The following is a 20,922-nucleotide window of genomic DNA, read 5'->3' as shown; positions in this document are numbered from 1 at the left end:
TCAGAAATCAACAGCAGTTCAACTTATCCTCATTTCATTCAACACTTCAATACAAGATTCTCGAGCAGTCCTACAAGCTTTGATTCGTTCGGTGAATTGCTGATTAGTACGCGAGCCTGTCTATAACTCACTCTCCTCGAGAATATCTACACTTGGAGAAATCTTGATAGACTGAATAAGGGATCGAATCTGTTCCATTCTCATGGAATTGACAAAATCATTTGTACAGCTGCTATTTTGTGGAAATGAATTAATGGCAGTCTCTAAATAGTGGAAGTATCGTAACTACATATAACTCCCACATCGAAGTCCAACCAAAAACAATGATTTTATTCCAGGAAGAGTATCTTGAACTAAGTGATATTGCTGAATGCTTTCCACAAACTGTTGTATCTGCATTTGTTGAGTTGTTTTCCAAACTCCCTACTTGCTTTTTAATGGATTCTTCAAGATCCAATTCATCGATTCCAGATGAGAGAATAGTCCTTGAAGGGATCTTTGATTGAAGGAGAGTTGATATCCTTACTGTGATGGAGTTGATTTCATCTCTCACTGAATGAGAACTGATCGTTGGCCAATCCATTCTTGTGAGATCACAACAAATCTTTGAGATGATATCCCGACACTTGGCTCGATTCACCAAAGTGCTTACTCGTCCTCTGACATTTGTTGTGGGAAAGGAGTATGTGAATACTCGAGTCGACAAGTTTATTATGGATAAGTATCCTAGGGTTCCTGTCTAATGGAGTGAAATAAGAGATAGGTTCCATATTCTATGATACAACGAGAACTGCGAAATCGCAAAGTCTACCTTCTAGATATATCAGAAACCAAGAGGTACTGATAATGGAATGTATTTATCGTAGAATGCGTTGTAAACCTGGTGAACGTTTTTCTGAAGTCTGCCAGATTCACATTCCTGATTTCTTTGAGAAGGTAGAAGAGGAAGAGAAGATGAACTCGGGTATAAATCCGACTGTTGATACTCAGTGTGTTGTTTTTGAAGACGATCATTTGATAATTGTGAACAAACCATCAGGAATCTGTTGTCAAGTTTTTCTTTCTCATTCTTGTTATGTGTAGCCGACGATGGATGGAACACCGTGTATTCAACAGATTATTCGTTCATCATCATTGCTGTACCCTGTTCATCGTCTTGATCGTGTACGGGTTTTTGCTTGCCATCAGATTAAGGATACTTCTGGTCTACTCATAATAGCCAAGGACCGCGAAACTGCTCGTGCTTTGGGTCAAGAGTTTGCTTGCGGATATGTAGAGAAGCAGTACATCGCTATTGGAAAAAAGTCCACTGATGTTCCTCCTTTAGGTTTGATTCTTTCTGACATGCGTAGAGTCATTTTTGATTTCTGGTTTTATTTAGACTCAAGATTACACAGGGAGTTTGTATCGAGCCGTTCATATCTCACTTCGATCTCTTCCACACTCCTCGTTTCCTCATCGTATTATGGCATCCGAGGAGTATCCTGCTATTACAGGGTATGAGACTGAAATATGACTCATTGATAGTTATCGGATAATGGACTGTACAAGAGATGTTGTGTCGATTAGCTGTAAGTTATACACAGGAAAGATGCATCAAGTAGTTTCTTGTCACCAACATAATCGTCAGATTCGCGTCCACATGAAGGATGCTCTTGGAATCGAATTGTTGAATGATGTAAAGTATGGGTCGAAGGATACTCTTTTCTTAACAAGGAAGTTGATGGGTTCGAGTTACAACAAACATGAACTGTTTCTTCATTGTAGTACAATCCGATTCAAGTATAATGGGAAGTGGAAGGAAGTGAAATCGAGTGATGGTGCTGATGTGTAGTTGTCTGCTCCACTTCCTGATCATTTTATCAAGTTAGGGAACAAGTTGAATTTCAATTTCGTTTAGTAGTTTTCTCTTGTTTGTTCAGATCCTATGGTCTTTTGATTTACTTTAATCTCATTTGTAGAACACAAGTCAGTTGATCCATTCAGGACACCGTGAGTTTGTTAGCGACACTGCTTTTGATTACTATGGAAAACGTCTTGTTTCTGCATCAGCAGACGGATACCTTCGTATTTGGAACTTGATAAATAAAGAATGGAAACTACAAACAGAGATTAAAGCACATTCGTCGTTGATAAGTCGGGTGGATTGGGCTCACCCTGTATTTGGTCAGATATTTGCGGCTTGTCTTCATAATGATACCGTAGCCATCTATCAGGAGATTGTTGGTGATGACAAACAGAAAACTTGGACGAAGAAATGTTCGATAGCTGCTCCAAGTCTTTCACCTCTTGATATTGCCTTTAGTCCAAATTTCTACGGTCTATGTCTGGTGAGTGTTTTAGATCCTCCTAATATATAGGCCATATGTTTTAAGGACGGTTCTGTCTATATTTACAAACCACAAAATGTATTTCAGCTCTGGACGTGGCAAAATGACTCCTCCTTCGTGATTAATAAACAGGTGAACTGTCTATCATGGTGCAAGTCTCGAAATCAACCCATGAGTCTCATTGTTGGCACTGATGATGATGCTCAGATTTGGGAGTTGAATTCAACAAATCACCAATGGGAACGGAAATGGGTGTTTTCAGATAACAGTGGAATCATTCGGAATGTTTCGTGGAGTTCAAACTATGGAAAGGATTATGAAACTGTGGCTACTGCGAGTTCGGTAATAATTGAAGGACAAGATAATGTGTAGGATGGTTGTATTCGGATCTATGAAATTCGTCCCACAGGAATGACGATGACTGCATGTTTACGTGATCATGGACGGGATGTACATCTCTTTGTAGTATGTAAGCGTTAGGTATGGAGAATCGAATGGAACATTACAGGAACTATTCTTGCTTCAAGTGGGGATGATAATACAGTTCGAATGTGGAAACAGAAGTTTGATGTACAATTGAATAGATCACCTGATAAGTAGGGAACATGGGAGTGTATAGAAGAGATTCATCCAGATGCTTAGTTAGATAATGGATCTTGTTTGTTATGTTTCCACGTTTCCATCTTTTTTGTAATTGATTTTCTAATGGCAAGCAATCCGAAGAAAGTCCTTGCTCTTTTTGATGTAGATGGCACTCTATCCGAGAGTAGAAAAGTATGGATATGCTTTACTGCTAATGTTCTAGGTAGCTCCTCCTGAGGTGATGGTATTCCTTCGTCGTCTAAAAGAGAAGGTGGACGTTGGTATTGTTGGTGGATCCGACCTTTCTAAACAAGAAGAACAATTAGGGAAGAATAGTAGTTAAATAAGTGAAATCCTGATTTATAGTCGTTGACGAAATTCAATATGTGTTCTCACAGAACGGACTATCGTCATATCATAATGGAGTGAAGTTCCATGAAACTGTTGGATATAAGTGTACTTTTCATGTTTAGTTTATCACGGATAAGTATTCCAATGAACAACTGAACCGGTTTATCAACTTTGTACTGCGATACTTGAGTGACTTAGATATTCCTGTAAAGCGAGGTACATTTGTTGAGTTCCGTTCTGGAATGATCAATGTGTGTCCAGTTGGACGTAACTGCTCGCAGAAAGAGCGTGATGCTTTTGGCGAATATGATAAGGTTCATCATGTGCGTGAAAAGATGGTAGAGGTGTTGAAGAAGGAGTTTAGCGATTACGGATTTGTGTATTTGATTGGGGGACAGATCTCTTTTGATGTGGTTCCTCAGGGTTGGGACAAGACATATTGCCTTCAGTTCCTGGATGGATATGACGAAATTCATTTCTTTGGGGATAAAACGGCCCCAGTAGGAATTCAGTTGGGTGGTGATGAATAGGGCGGAAATGACTATGAGATCTTTTCGGATCCTCGTACAATCGGTCATACTGTTACGGGACCCTTTGACACGATTTCTCAGTGTGAAAACCTGTTCTTTGGTTCAGAGTAGAGTATGTTTGTTGAATCCATCCATTGCGCCACTGGGATTCTACTGTCGCAAAACCACAAGTCTTGGATTATTGTATCCAGGTTTGGTTGAAACCATTAATTCCAATGGCTGCAGTCGATGGATGGGTCAATGATGTAGATGACGTCTTGTCGAAGGCGGAACACAGCTACAGACAGATTACCGACGACACGACTACAGATGAGAAGCGAATGCTATTAGCAGATGCAAAACGACTGGTGAGGTGTATGGATGTTGTATCTCATGTATAGCTGAATGAGGCAAAGGATAATCTCGATGCCTTATCGATTCAGATCAAGAAATTGCCTCGCGAACAACAAATTAACTATATTAATGTAGGAATGAACAGAAAGAGTTATGTTTAGAAGAAGACTGCGTTTTCTGAACGAATTAAAGTCCTGCAGTCTGATTTGAAATTCCAGTTTCAGTCCATGGAGAGAAAGGACTTGCTGGGAGGACCAAGTGTGGAGTTGATTCGAGGAGTGATGTTTAGAAGACGACGGAGTGGAAGGTGGAGATATGCTTATTCAACACGCACTACAGGTATGGATTTGAACTGGACATGATTTTTAGACTCAAGGCAAGACGATTGATGCAGCCAAAAACACAATGATGCTTCTCCAGGAAACCAAACAAGTTGCATTGGCGACAACGGAAACTCTGTCCCAACAGACTGACCAACTGGGAGGAATGAAGGGAAATGTGGAGGATATTGACAATCAGTTGAAGAAATCGGAACAATTGATTCGAGCATATCTAGTACGCCTGATGACAGATAAGATCATTATGGGTCTGATTACACTTCTTGTGATATTGATTGTTGCGGCTGTTGTGATCTACTATGTTTACACGAAAAATAGGAAACCGACAGGTAAGGATGGCAAAAGCAAGTGATGTTTAGAGGCTCCTACTAAGACTCCTCCTTTTAAGATGGTGACTCAGATGATATCCAGCATGTATCTTAGAAAGTAATTGCAAACCTTATTTGTTAAGAAATGATATTATGTATATTAATGACCCAATTATATGGTTATCATGAGGCATTTTATAGGACCTTTCAGAAATAGGATCATGGATTATTATCTCAACAATCATTGTTATAATAATCTTTTAGAATGCAGAAACTGAAGGATTTCATTCCTATGAAGGTAGGATCGCAGTCATCATCGAATAAAGCTGCTTCGAGCTCGACCACTGAGAAACAGACAGCAAAGCCCCAGATCCTTGGTAGACTGAAGATGGGTCATCGTGTAATTCAGCTGAAGAAGAAGATTGGACAGGGAGGTTATGCCACTGTGTATCTTGCTATGGACGAGAATACATACAAGGAATATGTGCTTAAGCGAATGGACTGTAAGGTAGGACTATGAAGAAAGAGAAATCATTGTATAGACAGAAGAGATGGAAAAGTTGTTGGACAAGGAATTTGATGTGCTTCGTGTAGTGAAGGACCATCCGAATGTTGCCAAGGTGTATGCCCTTCAGAAGAGAAAGTCGTATGGTGGTTGGGAAGCTCGTGTTTTGATGGAGTACTGTCCTCTGGGTCTGTTTGACTATCTTAAGATCCTCGAGAAGGATAAGAAGTATCTTCCTGAAGAGGATATTTGGGGAATGATGTATGATATGGTGAGTGCTATCGGTTTCATGCATAAGCAGAATCCTCCTATGGTTCATCGTGATCTGAAGTTGGAAAATGTAATGCAGGGCAAGGATGGTCGTTGGAAACTGATCGATTTTGGTTCTGTGGTGTTTGGTACTGTGAAACTGAATAACAAAGATGATTGTGATCGCGAAGAGGAACAGATTGAAAAGTACACGACTCAGATGTATCGTGCTCCCGAGATGGTGGATTTCTTTGGTGTAAGTGAAATCACGGAGAAGACCGATATTTGGGCTCTGGGATGCATTCTCTACACATTGATGTTCCTGAAGCAGCCGTTCGCTAATGCTGGAAAGCTGGCTATTTTGGGAGCCAAGTACACGATTCCACCTCGTCATCGTTACAGTCCCGAGTTGGTGAATCTGCTAAAGATGTGTCTCACTGCAGATCCTGCTAAGCGTGCCTCGGCTGTGGATCTGTTCAAGGTGATCAAGGCTAAGGTTGGCAAACGTGTGCCTCGTCCTGCACAGACTGTGATCAGTAACTTCCGTGATGATTACACTCCTGAAGCTTCGGATGAGGATTCGGAGGAGAGTGAATTCGATGATGAAGTGATCAAACAGACCTCGGTAGGAGAGAATGGAGAGACTGAAATGTAGAAGCCTCGTCGTAACGGTGCTATGGGTCGTTCTCAGACTGAGCGCATGCGATTCCGCGAGAGTGATAGTGATGATGATGATTACAGACCTCGTCGTAAGCCTGCTAAGAAGTCATCTCGTTATGATGATGACGATGATGAAGATGATTACAGACCTCGTCGTAAGCCTGCTAAGAAGGCTTCACGTTATGACGATGATGATGAAGAGGAGGAAGAGAGACCTCGTCGTAAACCTGTTAAGAAGGCTTCACGTTATGATGATGAGGATGAGGAGGAAGAGGAAGAGAGACCTCGTCGTAAGCCTGCTAAGAAGGCTTCACGTTATGATGACGATGATGATGAAGAGGAAGAAGAGAAACCTCGTCGTAAGCCTGCTAAGAAGGTTAGAAAGCCCGTCTCTGAGGAAGAAGAGGAGGAGGAAGAGGAGGAGGAAGAGCGTCCTCGTAAGAAGACTGTTAAGAAACCTGTAAAGAAGGCGAAGAAGCCTGTGGAAGAAGAAGAGGAAGAAGACTTCGGAGAGGAGGAAGAAGAACCAGCTGCTGCTGCTGATGAAGAGGACTTCTTGAGTTGGTAAGCAGTTCATTCTATGCTAAAGTGTTTTGTTTCGCCTGCTCCCTGTTTGTTGACTGAATCACTCATTCCCATTGAAGATGGCATCGGTAACTTATTCTTGTAGGGTGGATCTAGATAAGTATTTGGAAGGAGTGGATACAGGACTCTCTCCCTTCTTCGATCTTGATGCCTTTGTGGAAGCAGGAAAGAAAAGAAATAACAATATACTTGAAGATATAAGAAGTCAGGGACATGCAGAATTGGAAAAAGTCGTTCGCTTATGGAATTGTCGCGAAAGTCAATATTATTTGATTTCTGGAACATGGATCCGACAGTGGATACGGTATATCTTTGTAGAGCATTATTGGGCTTACTAATGATCAGGATAATGAAGAACCTCCGCAGAGTATTCAAAACTCATCACTCGTAGTATGATTTGTAATTTATATATTATTAGTAGTATTCACGAGGAGATGAACAGCATCCGCTGTTGTTAATTCTTCTTCCTGGATTAATATGTGGAATCGACTATTATCTCGTTAATTCGTCTGTCTGGAAACATTTCCGACATACCTATGGATCGGACCTAGAATGCATGGTTAATGAGTCCACACTGGATTTGGGACGTCCAAGACTCCCAACAAATGCATCTCTTTCTGATAGTGAGATTCAAGGAGAGGAGACACCTACGGAAGCAGTAACTATCAAAATGGAATCCGAGTTCTGTTCTAGACATTCAGTTGCACTTCCTTGCCAGGTGAGTGATGCTCACATGATACCGGTTTCTCATGTTATTCCTTGTGTCGTGTGCTCTGAAGATTCCATCTTGCGATGCAAACGCTGTAAAAGATGTTACTACTGCAGTACAGCATGTCGAGACATTCATTATCCTTATCATTCTCGCGTATGTGAAGAGAGCTTGGAAGATGTACAAGACGAATCGAGAGCCATATTAGAGAATCCAGATGTGCTGCCTTCTTATGTTCGCACTGAACTTATCCGAGAGGGAATCATCAACTCTGGCAATACATGCTTTCTCGCTGCTTCCCTTCAATGTCTCTATTCAGTCACTCCCTTACGTCGATTATTGATCAGTGACAACTACAAACGCTACTTAGCACCAGAGGCAAGTTTGAAGATAGAGAATGACTGATAGAAAGAAGGTCCTGGATGTATCACGACGTCTGTGAGTCGAGTCTTTCGAGAGTTACGTTTCCGAAGGTCGTCTGTTCATGTTGTGAGTGATCCAGGAGAGTATCAGGTCTAGGGAAATGTGCGTTCAGCTCTCTTACATCACAATCCAGAGATGTCATTCTGGGGCCAGGAAGACGCTCATGAAACAATCGTTCAATTAGTATCCAGTATCAATATGAAGAGTGGTTGATCGTAGCTATGATCGATGAAATGAATGTCATTAAACCTCCTACTCTCACATCCATTCAAGGCCTATTGGACGAAACATCGCATTTATGGACAGCCTTATGTAATAGGGAGCTTTCACCTCTTTCATCCGTTTTTTCATTCCTTCTGCGTAGTACGTCAACTTGCAGTAGCTGTGGTAATACCTGCGCAAGTTATCAAGCAGTCACTTCCCTATCACTCCCTCTTCCTATTCATAATCTGATGATTATTTCTGTGATTCTCTATCCTCCCCTTCTCCTTTCATCCTCTCTAATTCTTTCACCACCTCCACAACAATTCTCTCTTCAAGTGAGAAAGAATATTGTGATTCGAGAACTTCAGGAACTCCTCAGTCTTGTGGATATCTTGCATCTTCCGTCTTCGTTCTACAGCATTCAGACTTCGACGAAGGACTCATCATTAACACAAGATTGGGTGAATGGAATGCTATTTGAGGGTAAGAATCTTATTTGTCGTGTCATCCCTCCTACTGGATCCAACCGACTCTCGATGGAGTGGATCCAGAATCAGAAGGATGTGATCGTCACTAATGACATTGCTAGTGATAAAGGTAGAATAATTGTATCTATCTCAGCATAGAAATGAGCTTCTCTACACCACGTTGGTTTATTGTACAACTTCAACAAGAAGGTAGGCTAAAGCGGTTACCAAGAATGATGATTGTGGACACCTTGTCTCTCACTATCGGTAAATTCATTCAACAACTTCGCTCGCTCTGTACTCTTTGTTGATAAGGAAACTGATCTTCAGATAATGGCATTGTTGGCATTCGACTCACTACAGAAGACAAGAAAGCTCATTTCATGGATCTGACATTACAGGACTCTTCAATCCTATTAGATGGTACTCTTGTGTCTCTTCTCTCATAGTAGAGGTTCTTGAAGATTCCTTGATTTTCCTCGTTCTAACAATCAGTTCTGATGTCATTGTGTTTCAATCACTACTCCCTCAGATGGAGTTTCCTTCTTCCTCAAGTCTTCCTCTCTCCTTGCTTGAGTCTCTATCCTCTTTAAGTAAGCGAAATGACAATCACACTCCTACGGTATTTATTGATCCCAAACTCCAGATAACTTCGGATCTATCAGATGGTATCCTAACGTTGGACGAGTGTCTACGATCCTATTTCCATCGTGAAGTGATGGATTTTAGTGCAGAATATACCTGTGAGAAATGTGGTCGTGTAGTTGAAGTCCTCCGAGACATTCAGATGGAACATCCTCCACAGATTCTAATTCTACATCTCATGCGCTTTGCTTTTGATACCTACAGTGCTGTAAAGCTCTATGAGGATGTTGAGTATCCCATTAATGTGAGAATGTATTCGGTGTCTGATTTCTAGGGACTCGACTGTTCAGAATACTTTGGTTTACCAGAAGGTCATGTTATGTGAGGATGAGGGGAAAGAATAATTGATAGTTATGATTTGATTGCTGTGGTGAATCATATGGGTACCACTTCAGGGGGTCATTACGTTGCTCTGGTAAACTCCAGTCTGCAACCTGAAGACTCAATGGAATTTGACTGGGTATGCTATGATGATACAAGACGAATTCCTCTACAGAAGAGACAAGTTGAGGACAATCGAGATGCATATGTTTTGTTTTATCAGTTGCGTCATTGCCGTGTTTGTGAACAAATGCAAATACAAGCAACTACTGCAAATACTTTTCCTTATCATAGTGTTTGTGTACTGCTGCGGTAGCAGTTAGAGGATCCGAAATCTGGTCTCCATTGCTATGGAACTTCTGATTTGATGCAACAGGCTTCAGAATCTATATTGTCATGCTTTCATATCATGTACTTGAAAGGAACACATCAGAGTCTCATCTACACTCATCATGGCACCAGCATTATCAAATTCGCCACAATAATTGGGTGCAGAGAAGATTGTAACCAGATGACGATCAGCAAAGAACTCATAGCCATCTTCAACCACTTGATGAGCACGACACACCAAATCAAGATCCTGATCCTCCAAGAAGGCATGAACCACATCCTCAGCAAAAATGTAACTCACACCTCGATCATTCAACCCCCAGCCTGAAGACAGTTCATATTCAGGATCTGACCATAAAATATCGCATAGAAGACCGTTATCTGGGACGACACAAGGTCTCTGAATTTCTTCTAACTTCGATAATGATGTTAGTTGAGGAGATAAGCCACCATGCATGCAGATGATTCGATCATCAACCAAAGCCGATACAGGCAGATATTTAAAACACTCCGAAAATGCCTTCCATAGGCGGATACTATATCGACGTTTACACTCATCATAGAAACCATAAATCTTGTTAATATTATCAGTTTCATGATTGCCTCGAAGAAGGAAAAAGTTCTGAGGATACTTCACTTTGTACGCAAAAAGAAGACAAATACATTCAATACTCTGCTTTCCTCTATCCACATAGTCCCTAAACTTGAAGCCACAGATTACAATCTACCCCAAAAACAAATAATTCGTTTTTGGAGGATAACCACCATACTCAAATAGGCGGAGAAGATCATAATATTGACCATGAATATCACCTACACAACAGGTCATATATTATCAAATACCACAAATTTGAATCGGTGCATTCAACCGTAAGAGCATTGGCTGACTTCGGAAGATCTCCTGTGCCTTTAAACATAGAGCACGGATCCATTCCTCCGGAAGATTAACCTGGGTCCCTGGCTTTTCCTTTTTCGCATCCAGAAGCAGTGCTATGATTCTATCAACATCCACTTCCATTTCGCCTAATGATCTTCAAATAACAATAAATATTATGCGGTGAGCTTGTTAAATATAACCCAAATGGCAAGACCTCCACCAGAATGATTTATGACAAGAAACACAACCATAAATACTCTATAATCCTTGCTTATGGAGTTCATCAATAATGGAGTCGATGGGAATTGTCACTTCCTCACGGGTCTTCAGATTCTTGAGATTCACCTTACCCTCCTTCATTTCTTCCTCTCCCATCACCACAACCCAATTAATTCCCGTCTCTAACGCATATGCAAGCTGCTTCTGGAGTTTCGGATTCTCTTGGTATCCGAATTCCGCCGAGATTCCAGCATGCCACAGTGTTGCTGCAACCTTCATACGCATAGCTGTCATATCCTTTCCAATCGATGTTACCAGTACAGAGCACGGCTTGCATCGCAACTCGCCTGCATCCTGAGCCTTCTTCTCCAGAATCGTGAAGACACGTTCCACACCGATACTAATACCCACACATGGGATATCCTTACCTCCTGCATTGAACATACCAACCAAGTGATCATATCGACCACCTGCTCCAATACTGCCTACACCATACGGATTGTTGACCAACACGACCTCATAGATGAGACCAGTGTAATAATCCAGTCCTCGAGCCAGAGACAGATCAAACGAGAGATAGTTAAGACACTCCATAGCCTCTACATACTCAAATAGAAGACGCATATCCTCCAGAGCCTTCTTCGCTCGCTCATTCTGCTGAATTACTTCCATCGCGGCTAGCTGCTTGTATACAGACCATGGATCACCCTTAATCATCACAAACTCATGAATGCGATCTGCAGCTTCTGGTGCCAATCCCTTCTTCTCAACCATCTCATGACGCACAGTCTCCCATGTCTCTTTGTCGAGTTTATCGATAGCTGAACCAATGGCCCGGACTTTGTTCGTAGGGACACCACAGATCTCCATCATACTGTCCAGCAATTCACGATGATTCACTTTGATACAGAATTCACCGATCTCAAGAGAACGATAGATTTCCACACCCACTGCAAGCACATCAGCATCGCTGATCATTCTACCATAACTGCCAGCCACATCAAAATCGCACTGACAGAATTCACGGTACCGACCCTTTGTAACCACAGGATTATCACGTCGATACACCTTCGCAATGTGGAATCGCTTAATGTTACCAACCTGATGCACAGCCAGGAAACGAGCGAAAGGAACAGTCAGATCATAACGTAACGACAAGATTTCTCCACCCTGATCTGCCAGATCGTAGATGAGTTTGGTATCTTCACCATACTTTCCCATCAATGTCTCTTTCTCCTCGAATACAGGTGTATCAATCTCTACTGCTCCATGACGACGGAATACACTACGAATTGTGTTCATCACACGCGATCGGATCTCCATCTGCTCAGGGAGGAAGTCACGGGTACCTTTAGGGATCTTTGGCTTACGATGAATACCTCCAGACTTCAACGATTCATACTGCTGGAACACCACATTAGGCAATTTACCATCCAACAGATCCGTGGCAGTTTCTAGCTCCTCCTGTGATCTACCTATGAGACAATCCACTCATATCCACAGAGAAGGACATAAATGCACAATCTCTTGCTGAATGGCCTGCACACCATTACCGACATTCAGCTTCTTCTCCTTCTTTCCAGCCTTCTTGTTCTTCTTTGCTTCCTTGGCAGCACGTTTCTCTCGAATACGAGCCAATGTAGCGGGATCCATCTCAGCTTCTTCTTTTGCTCGTTCTGCAGCCAAACGGGCCTCGATTTCTGGATTCACAGTCTTCTCCTCCACTGCTGCAGCCGCCTGAGCAACCATCTCCTGGAGTTTGATTACACAAAATTGGAGTGAAGCAGCCATCACCTTCTGTAAGGCACGCTGCTGTTCCAACACCTTCAGAGGAACTCCGAGAGAAGGCTCTGTCAACTCCAATGCCTTTTCTGTTGCATCAAGATCCTTCTTTATCTCATCCACATGCTGGATGAGCTGGGCAGCGCCGGTAGCACGAATCATGGCCAGCAGATCTACAATCATACATCCACAACAGAGTTACGGGGCAGAATGTGCTGGTACTGATTGGCAATGTTTTCAAGATAAGAGAGCAGGATCACCGACCCAGTTGCCATCGGAGGAGCGTTCAACTCAGCCTGGAGAGCCAGTTTCATCTGCTTCAGATAGTCATAGAGAGGTCCCAAAAGTTCGGGAAGAGGTTGAATCAATGTGTCCCGGTCTTCCTTCAAATTGGAAGCACCAAATAACATCAGACGCAACATCTGAGCGATGTACGCAGCACAACGATGAGGGTGATCCAACTATAACTAATGAAATGCTTCAGAGACTACTTCGTATACATTTTCAGCAAGTGAATCGATCTTGCCATTGAGAATAGCAATGAGGAAGGCAACAGTACTGAGAAGAAGGGTGTTGACTTTCTCTCCTTCAATAAAAGCCATATAGCACATTGCAGTCGTACGAGGAGCCAACTAAGACTATAAGACAGCAAAGAAAACTACCATAGAAAGAAGCATCTTTTCATGATCTCCAAGTGGGGGTATTTCAAGAGACTGAATAGAATCAGCCAAGTTGAACATACTTAAGTATCTCTCCTCTTGACTATTAATCTCATTAATTAGTGCTTTAAGGAGAGTTGAACTGATTCCCTCACCCTAGAAATAAGATTCTAATCCTATTGTTACTTTGAGGATAGAAAGAAGAGTGAACAATGCACATATCTTAGATACTCCCCGAATCGGTTTGATATCCACGGGTTCAATCCTATAATCAAGAAACGTCACAATGCACTACTTCACACATTCAACCTTCGTTCGTTTTCCTTTTCCCATTTTCTGAATCTAGAGACTAAGTTACCAACGAATCAGACAATACCTTAACTTCTGTCACTGGATCAACAGAAACAGGGGTTTTGGCAAAGAGAATGGTTTCCAAGTCTTCCAGCGTTATTTGTTTCTCTCCTAGCTGTAAACTCGACATAGCAACAACAGATGACAGATTATTACTAACAAACAGAGACTTATTCTTGTTTACGCTTTTCAACGATTGGAGATGTTTCCGAGGACTCTTCATCTGAATCACCTTCATATCCCTTCTTGGAGACCTCATGAAGAGTACCAGGATCCCTATGCATAATACCCTCGAATGACTCCCACTTAACAAAGGCTCGGAAACCAATTCGAAGAAGCAATGCAAACCAATAGATATGTAAACAATAAAGAACACAGCAACACAGAACTTCCAGAGAGAATAACCACTCCTTGCAAATGGCTTGTTGCGGAGTCAGCTCCTTGTAGTAACGGATCATTCCCAAAAAGGCTCGTAAGAACAACTACATCTCATATCCCCTCCCAGATCAAACAGTTGGCAAATTGTAGAGTCGTTGTACTAACCAGACGATAATGGTGCTAGCATACACAGTCTCCAGGATGAAGAAATCACTAGCACCTTCGATTTGACACAAGTTCAACATCTTTAAGACATCGATGAAGATATCACTATGATCATGTAGCTAGCCCTCATGGAAATACAGAACCACTTACGAAGAGAATCAATAAACCCATTTGATAATAGCTAACTTGAGCATAGACTAGACGTAAGATGAATAATTTGATTGATACAACATAAACTGAGAGTAACAATATGATGCAGGAATAAGGGATAATAATCCTTCTTCCGCTGGTTTACAAATACATGACGATAAGCTTGGTAGAGCCAAAGAGCCTAGAATCATAGACAATAATGACCCGTACGATCTGTACTGTAAACAGTACGCGAATATCATGAGGAACCTTGTTTTCCCCAGTAAGTGGGTACCAATCTGGATCATTTTGGAACCAGTTGTACTTCTTCAACAACAAATACTCCCAGACACTGAATACAGAATGATATACAAACTGCCAGCCCTAGTGTAAAATTAGGACCACTCTACTACCTGATCTACGAACTTCTTAAGAGAGTACACCTTTGATAGAGGATCACCTTTACATCATGGGAGTAAGAACTTGCTTACCATGCTTCTTGTCATTAAGGAAACGACTTGACACCTTCTGACCACTCCACCGCAGTAAGAATTCCACAATAGGAACTACTATTGCTACGGCAACTACCGATAGAACAAGTGTCCAGAACAACTCTCCTTCTCTGTACAGATAATAGCTATAACATTATATCTTATAGCATGTAGGCATACCAAACATAAAGGGCCAAGGAGCTAAATCCAATAGGGAGGATTACATCTAAGACTGGATTGGGTGTGTACACCTTTCTAGCCATGTTCAATTTTCGAAAAATGAACACAATTGATTGGGCTTCATGACCCCAAAACTGACGAATTGGCGTAAAGTCCAATTCGCATAGCCTCGGATCCTTTCTATGGTAACAACCCAAGATATTCGTTATCGTTCTTGTGGGATTGTAAGTGGATGGAGTGAATGGGTTCGAATGGGGGAGACATCTGGGACACTAGACGCCCAAAATGGTGTTACTTGTTTTCAGATCGCATCAACAGGTATAGATAACCTGATTATTCAGTGTTCTCTGGAAGGAAGTGGTTGGATGTCTCCTATTGTTAATGAGGAAACATGTGGAGATACAGATAATAAAAAGAGAATGAATGCTATCCGGATTCGTTTAGTGAATGTTCCTGGATATCATGTCTTTTATCGCGTATGCATGAATGATGGGTCTTGGTCAGATTGGAAACGTGATTTTGATATTGCAGGAGATCCTGATGGCAGTTTGTGTGTGATTGCCTTTGAGTTCCAAGTTGTAATGGATGAACCGCACCTCTTATACCGTGGATATGTCCAAAATGTTGGATGGACTAACTTCGTTGGTGACAATCAAGTTCTGGGAATCGAAGGGAAAGGACAACGATTAGAAGCTTTGTACATTCATTATAGTGGTCCAGGTAAATTGATTATGCAAGCAAATGTGGAAAACAAGGGTTGGTTGGATGAGGTGTCGAATGATGTTGTCTGTGGAACTGAACGGCAAGGTTTACGTATGGAGAGTATTCGTATTCGTCTTCTGAATGTAGAAAACTATCATGTATTCTATTGTGTTTGTATAAAGGGATTGGGCTGGCAGTCTTGGATGAAGGATGGAGAAGATGCTGGAACAGAGGGAAGTGGTCAGATGATTGAAGCAATTCGGATTCGAATTGCAATGTGATGTATTACTAGATGTCTGTGTTTGATCCAAACAGAATAGACTAGGCAATAAATAGAGCCTGAAGAACCTCCAACAATTACAGATCCATTTTGTTCGCTGATCGAGAAGAGTAATCCAGACTCATCAAATATGGATGGACAAATATTCTAGCTATTACATTACTTCCATAACCTTACATTATATTGGTGCATTAATGTACGATCACGAGCACACCACAAACGTAATGATCCATCATAACCACTTGAAACCACGACATTGATCCACGGATGGAAACTCACCTGGGATACTGAATCTGAGTGAGCACTATAACTAACACTCACAGTAGGATCCCGAATATCATAGAGGTGAATCTTGCCATACTTTGTTCCCACAACAACAAGAGGAAGAGTTGGATGAACGTTTACAGAATAAACCTATTCGTTACAGTCTCATCATCCCTCTTACACTATCCTTCTTCCAATCATCATTTAATGGAGTGAAACTATGAACCAGTTGTTGTGTCTCCACATCAACCATACTCATTTGTCCTGATAAATGACCACAGAAAATATGTTTGCTATGTTCAGCATTGCTAGAGAACGAGACAACAACATCACCATCATTCTTCATTGGATAATGAGTTGTTGTTTCTAGACCTCATTTCTCTCATTCATTCTTACCATGCTCCACATCATGAGCCATCACACTACCTGAAGCACTCGCTGAGAACAAGAGATATTTACTACGATCTGAAGCCATTTCATTGTTGAAAAGAGCCCACACAGCCTCACTGTGATCTGTCATCAGACTCATTCTATGTCTCACTCTCCACCCAAATCCTACGGGTTGCTGGGGAATGTGTCGAACATCCCGTTCCACCGGCGATTCTCTTCTGCATTCTCCTTCACATCCTTCACACCTCCATCCACATAGCGCGATGATGGACAACAATCATTCACACGATACAATGCTATGTTCCCATCACTACTTGCTGTTGCCACTGCCTGGATTGGAGAAACCCACGTAGCTGTCAGGATAGGGCAAGAGTGTTGAGTTCCATAGATCACTTGAGAGGGCTGAGTGTTAATACATAACCTACTATGAATCCATCCTTCAAGGATTACTCAGACCGAGACGTCTCCCAAACACAAATAACATGATTCTGATCCACACTCAGGAGAGCTCCGCCAGCTCCCTCACTGTATTGTAAGGCGCGAAGTGGAGATAAGTGACTATGAATCACAACTCCATTCTACGACTACAATGAGTTAATGCGACCGATACTATAGCGAGAAAGCTGGATCGGCTTATCAATCTGGGAATCTAGAGGGAAGGGTTTCGGTAGAGGCTTTGCAGGTTCTGTTAGACCACTGTTGGTACCAGCTAAGGATAACGGTGTTGTAGAGGATGAGGAGGAAAGGAAGATAGAGTTATCACCTCGAGCGATAGCTGGAGCATGGACTTTGCGTCTCCGTCTAGTAGTCACTCCTTTTATCTGAGTTTGTTGCATATCAGAATGTGGTGATTCTGTAGGTAGTGAATCTGTTGATGATACAGGAGGCTGAGAGTCACTAGGTCGTGAATCAGCGAGATTAACATCAGGAGGACATGTATCAGCTGGTTGCACATTACTTGAATACATATTCATAGGCACATTCATAGACTGCACATCTGATGAATTGGTCTTCACCAGATTCTGATCATCAGAGTGTAAACTCGTAGATGGAGCCTCGATAGATATCGGAGTATGGACCTCTGGAGTTATCTCAATATCAACAGGAGGGGAAGCAGCTGGACCCTCATTCATCTCACCCTCAACAGCCACAACGTTAGATTCAGATGTTAACGGAGAGACTGAAGTATCCAAAGAAATAATCTGAGAAGGAGAATTCACAGGAGTATCCAGTTCAATTTGTTCTTCTTTCTTCATCAGTTGTTGACGCTGAATCTCCCGAATCATATTCACATCAACATCTTCCATATCCTCAAACCCACTCTCACGTTCCTCCATCACATGCGATACCTTTGGAGTCAAAGTAAAAGGTGAACCTGGATTCTTCCCTTTGGAAGGGGCGCCAACTAAGGGAGAGGGAGCTGAACGAAGTGAAAGATGAATGACTGGATCACTCGAGAGTAGATGATTACTAGAATTCCGAAGGAGAGGCATGGTGAAGGCAGTATTCGAAGTATCAACAGGCTCCGAAGGGCGACTGCATATCAAATCCAATCAATACTCCAACCCTGTTGAAAAATACGAAGTGGTATTACTCTCATTTTCATATCGATTCAGATATCGTTGAAGGACTTTACGTGTTGCTGTTAAACGATTGAAACTACTAATGAATAAACCTACAGCAAGAGCACCTTCGATGCCTTGGGAGAGAACCCTCATAGAAAGATCGAGAGCTCGATGTATTCTCCTAACGAATCAATAATGGAAGGAAATCTCACCTCATAGTGAGGATTAGCTGGATTCATAGTTTCCACTAATTGCTGTTCCAGATACTATATTATCATAATCCTACATAAAGATCCAACAGCCTTCTCAGCTTCCAAATCTGCGATTCGTCGAGTAAGTTCTTCCCGCTCTTGAGCCCATTTAATTCGTTCTCGGTCAAATCTACAAATAAGATACAATTCAAAATTTGTGGACTCGTGGAACTTATTTGCAATGAACGTGATCACACCTTCCAATGTGTAATTTTCAATATTAATTTCTTCCATGTATTGTATGCGTGGATACAAAAGCAGTTACGGTAATAGGATTCAAAATCAAGGTTGGCTACGCAATGGACAGTCTACTTATTATCTCTTGCTATGCCATTCTTACTCACTTGTACCAGCGAAGTCAATATCGAGAATGACTAAGACAATTGTATCTTTATTGAAACGCCGTTTTGAGTCCAAAACCGCATTATCTCGGAATTGAACCATCTTCAGCGGCAGCAATGACCTTTTCAGAAGATGAAGACCTCTTAAATAGCGATGAGGGAAGCGAGAAGGAGGAAAAGTCCTTGGAAAAGGAGAACTCTATAACGGCCATTATTAGCGACGGCAGTTCTGAATCTGAGATGAGCGTTGAGGAAGAAGAGGATGATGAGATTGCTCAGGGAAATGCCAGAGCCTTTAGCGATAAGGACAATCAATGGATAAAGTTAAAGAAGAATATGGATGATAGTGAAGAGGAGGAAGAAGGAGATAGTGAAGAGGAAATGGTGGGGAATGGGAGATGTTTTGTCATCGCATAGAATGATTTCGAAAAAGAAGCTGAAGAAGATGAAAGCAACCAGAAATTAATCGAAAAGGAAGCAAACGAAAACATTGCAGATGATCTGAAGAAAGAGGATCATGTCTCCTTTAGCAAAGAAGATGGAGATGCTGTCTACGATCTGAATGAATTGAAAGAGCGTATTCAGGATATTGTTACTTGTCTTTCTGATTTCCGCAGGAAACGAGATCCAGCTCTCAGTCGAGAGGATTATATGGATCGTTTGAAGAAAGATTGTGCGAAGTTCTATGGGTAAGAGGAATGGCTTCTAGTTGATGTCTAGTTATAATGCGGAACTCATTGAGTACTTTTTTGATATTTTCAATCCTAAAGAGTGTTTAGAATGGTTGGAAGCTAATGAAAATGATCGTCCTCTTGTGATTCGAACCAATACACTGAAGACACGTCGTCGAGACTTGGCTCAGGCTCTCATCAATCGAGGTGTGAATTTGGATCCTCTTGCAGAGTGGAGTAAAGTGGGTCTGAAGATCTATGATACACCAGTTCCTATTGGTGCTACACCTGAATATCTCGCTGGCCATTACATTCTTCAGAGTGCCTCTTCCATGTTACCTGTAATGGCTCTCAATCCCCAGCCAGATGAGCGAATCCTCGATATGTGCTCGGCTCCAGGTGGTAAAACGTCTCACATTGCCCAGCTCATGAAGAATACAGGTGTACTAATCGCCAATGATCTGAAGAAGGAACGTCTCGTGGCCACAGTGGCGAATCTGCACCGTTTGGGAGTGACAAATACGATTGTTACAAACTACAATGGTTTGAAATTCCCTGAAGTGATGGGAAAGTTTGATCGTGTTCTATTGGATGCTCCCTGCTCAGGTCTGGGTGTTATTTCACGAGATACATCTGTGAAGATGAATCGTACGATAAAGAACATTCAAGCGAATGCAGCAATTCAGAAGCAGCTCATCCTAGCTGCTATCGATTCGATTGATGCCAACTCGAAGCATGGAGCTGTTCTTGTGTACTCTACTTGCTCTATCTCAGTCTATGAAAATGAGGATGTTGTTAATTACGCTCTGCGTAAACGTAATGTGAAGTTGGTTGATACAGGTCTTTCATTTGGTACTCCTGGCTTCACTACGTTTCGTCAGTATCATTATCATCCATCCCTCTCCCTGACTCGCCGATATTATCCTCATGTTCATAATACGGACGGCTTCTATGTGGCAAAGTTTGTGAAGTTGAGTAATGACATTCCGAAGACTGTGGATGAGGATGAGGAAAAGGAAATGAACGTCAAAGAGGTGAAAGCCAAGCCTAAGGAAGGGAAGGACAAAGAGAAGACAAAGGAGACATTGGCCAAGAAGACAAAGAAAGAAGCCAAATCTAAAGAAGCCAAACCAAGGGAGGTGAAGAAACAAGAGAAGAAGAAGGAAAAGGAAGTGAAACAGGAGAAAAAGGAAAAAGCAGCGAAACGAGGAAAGAAAGAGAAACCCACTTCTCAGAAGAACTAATCTTTTATTATTGACTTGTTGTGTTTGAACTACCTTGAGTAACTGACTTTACGGACGGGAATCGGAAAATCTGAACCGAATGAAAAGATACGGTAATACACCATTTATCATTT

The 20,922-nt window shown here is 41.8% G+C and overlaps 9 protein-coding genes across 9 annotated transcripts; 6 read left to right on the top strand and 3 right to left on the bottom strand.

Moving 5' to 3' along the window:
- Positions 1-846: 846 nt before the first annotated feature.
- JH06_4260 (phosphomannomutase) lies at positions 847-3,904 on the top strand (the record flags this gene model as incomplete). Its single annotated transcript, XM_014674752.1, has 14 exons — positions 847-1,053; positions 1,084-1,353; positions 1,382-1,497; positions 1,528-1,804; positions 1,835-1,894; positions 1,962-2,330; positions 2,361-2,672; positions 2,703-2,780; positions 2,811-2,926; positions 3,044-3,104; positions 3,136-3,247; positions 3,279-3,355; positions 3,386-3,763; positions 3,794-3,904. 14 exons carry the CDS (start codon positions 847-849, stop codon positions 3,902-3,904), a joined length of 2,544 nt encoding a protein of 847 aa, XP_014530238.1.
- Positions 3,905-4,008: 104 nt separating this feature from the next.
- Positions 4,009-4,816, top strand: JH06_4259 (hypothetical protein; the record flags this gene model as incomplete). The annotated part of the gene is made up of 5 exons (XM_014674751.1): positions 4,009-4,140; positions 4,174-4,257; positions 4,288-4,384; positions 4,416-4,465; positions 4,496-4,816. The coding sequence occupies 5 exons, from the start codon at positions 4,009-4,011 to the stop codon at positions 4,814-4,816; spliced, it is 684 nt and encodes a 227-aa protein (XP_014530237.1).
- A 221-nt stretch (positions 4,817-5,037) lies between these two features.
- JH06_5474 (serine/threonine protein kinase) lies at positions 5,038-6,181 on the top strand (the record flags this gene model as incomplete). The annotated part of the gene is made up of 2 exons (XM_014674756.1): positions 5,038-5,280; positions 5,315-6,181. The coding sequence occupies 2 exons, from the start codon at positions 5,038-5,040 to the stop codon at positions 6,179-6,181; spliced, it is 1,110 nt and encodes a 369-aa protein (XP_014530242.1).
- A 585-nt stretch (positions 6,182-6,766) lies between these two features.
- JH06_3684 (ubiquitin carboxyl-terminal hydrolase) lies at positions 6,767-9,856 on the top strand (the record flags this gene model as incomplete). The annotated part of the gene is made up of 12 exons (XM_014674750.1): positions 6,767-6,839; positions 6,868-7,085; positions 7,117-7,161; positions 7,193-7,862; positions 7,893-7,969; positions 8,000-8,093; positions 8,123-8,704; positions 8,734-8,871; positions 8,905-8,997; positions 9,027-9,463; positions 9,494-9,540; positions 9,571-9,856. The coding sequence occupies 12 exons, from the start codon at positions 6,767-6,769 to the stop codon at positions 9,854-9,856; spliced, it is 2,760 nt and encodes a 919-aa protein (XP_014530236.1).
- A 78-nt stretch (positions 9,857-9,934) lies between these two features.
- JH06_3683 (serine/threonine protein kinase) lies at positions 9,935-10,888 on the bottom strand (the record flags this gene model as incomplete). The annotated part of the gene is made up of 3 exons (XM_014674749.1): positions 9,935-10,568; positions 10,599-10,683; positions 10,714-10,888. The coding sequence occupies 3 exons, from the start codon at positions 10,886-10,888 to the stop codon at positions 9,935-9,937; spliced, it is 894 nt and encodes a 297-aa protein (XP_014530235.1).
- A 117-nt stretch (positions 10,889-11,005) lies between these two features.
- JH06_3682 (histidine-tRNA ligase) lies at positions 11,006-15,184 on the bottom strand (the record flags this gene model as incomplete). Its single annotated transcript, XM_014674748.1, has 17 exons — positions 11,006-12,437; positions 12,468-12,921; positions 12,951-13,209; positions 13,240-13,380; positions 13,411-13,563; positions 13,594-13,672; positions 13,703-13,749; positions 13,784-13,869; positions 13,943-14,034; positions 14,065-14,240; positions 14,271-14,420; positions 14,452-14,498; positions 14,530-14,632; positions 14,662-14,814; positions 14,844-14,890; positions 14,922-15,067; positions 15,102-15,184. 17 exons carry the CDS (start codon positions 15,182-15,184, stop codon positions 11,006-11,008), a joined length of 3,648 nt encoding a protein of 1,215 aa, XP_014530234.1.
- Positions 15,185-15,283: 99 nt separating this feature from the next.
- JH06_3681 (hypothetical protein) lies at positions 15,284-16,084 on the top strand (the record flags this gene model as incomplete). Its single annotated transcript, XM_014674747.1, has 1 exon — positions 15,284-16,084. One exon carries the CDS (start codon positions 15,284-15,286, stop codon positions 16,082-16,084), a length of 801 nt encoding a protein of 266 aa, XP_014530233.1.
- A 76-nt stretch (positions 16,085-16,160) lies between these two features.
- JH06_3680 (WD40 repeat domain-containing protein) lies at positions 16,161-18,787 on the bottom strand (the record flags this gene model as incomplete). The annotated part of the gene is given in 12 exon segments (XM_014674746.1): positions 16,161-16,230; positions 16,256-16,497; positions 16,529-16,713; positions 16,744-16,877; positions 16,907-17,158; positions 17,194-17,295; positions 17,326-18,273; positions 18,304-18,396; positions 18,428-18,483; positions 18,515-18,568; positions 18,602-18,683; positions 18,699-18,787. 12 exon segments carry the CDS (start codon positions 18,785-18,787, stop codon positions 16,161-16,163), a joined length of 2,307 nt encoding a protein of 768 aa, XP_014530232.1.
- Positions 18,788-19,011: 224 nt separating this feature from the next.
- JH06_3679 (ribosomal RNA small subunit methyltransferase) lies at positions 19,012-20,809 on the top strand (the record flags this gene model as incomplete). Its single annotated transcript, XM_014674745.1, has 3 exons — positions 19,012-19,278; positions 19,312-19,583; positions 19,615-20,809. 3 exons carry the CDS (start codon positions 19,012-19,014, stop codon positions 20,807-20,809), a joined length of 1,734 nt encoding a protein of 577 aa, XP_014530231.1.
- Positions 20,810-20,922: the final 113 nt, after the last annotated feature.

This window comes from Blastocystis sp. subtype 4 (assembly GCF_000743755.1).
Source record: "Blastocystis sp. subtype 4 strain WR1 chromosome Unknown seqid_0002, whole genome shotgun sequence".
Classification (NCBI taxonomy): domain Eukaryota; class Bigyra; order Opalinata; family Blastocystidae; genus Blastocystis; species Blastocystis sp. subtype 4.
The sequence above is the reverse complement of the archived record's forward strand: the minus strand, read 5'-3'. Positions and strand labels throughout refer to the sequence as shown.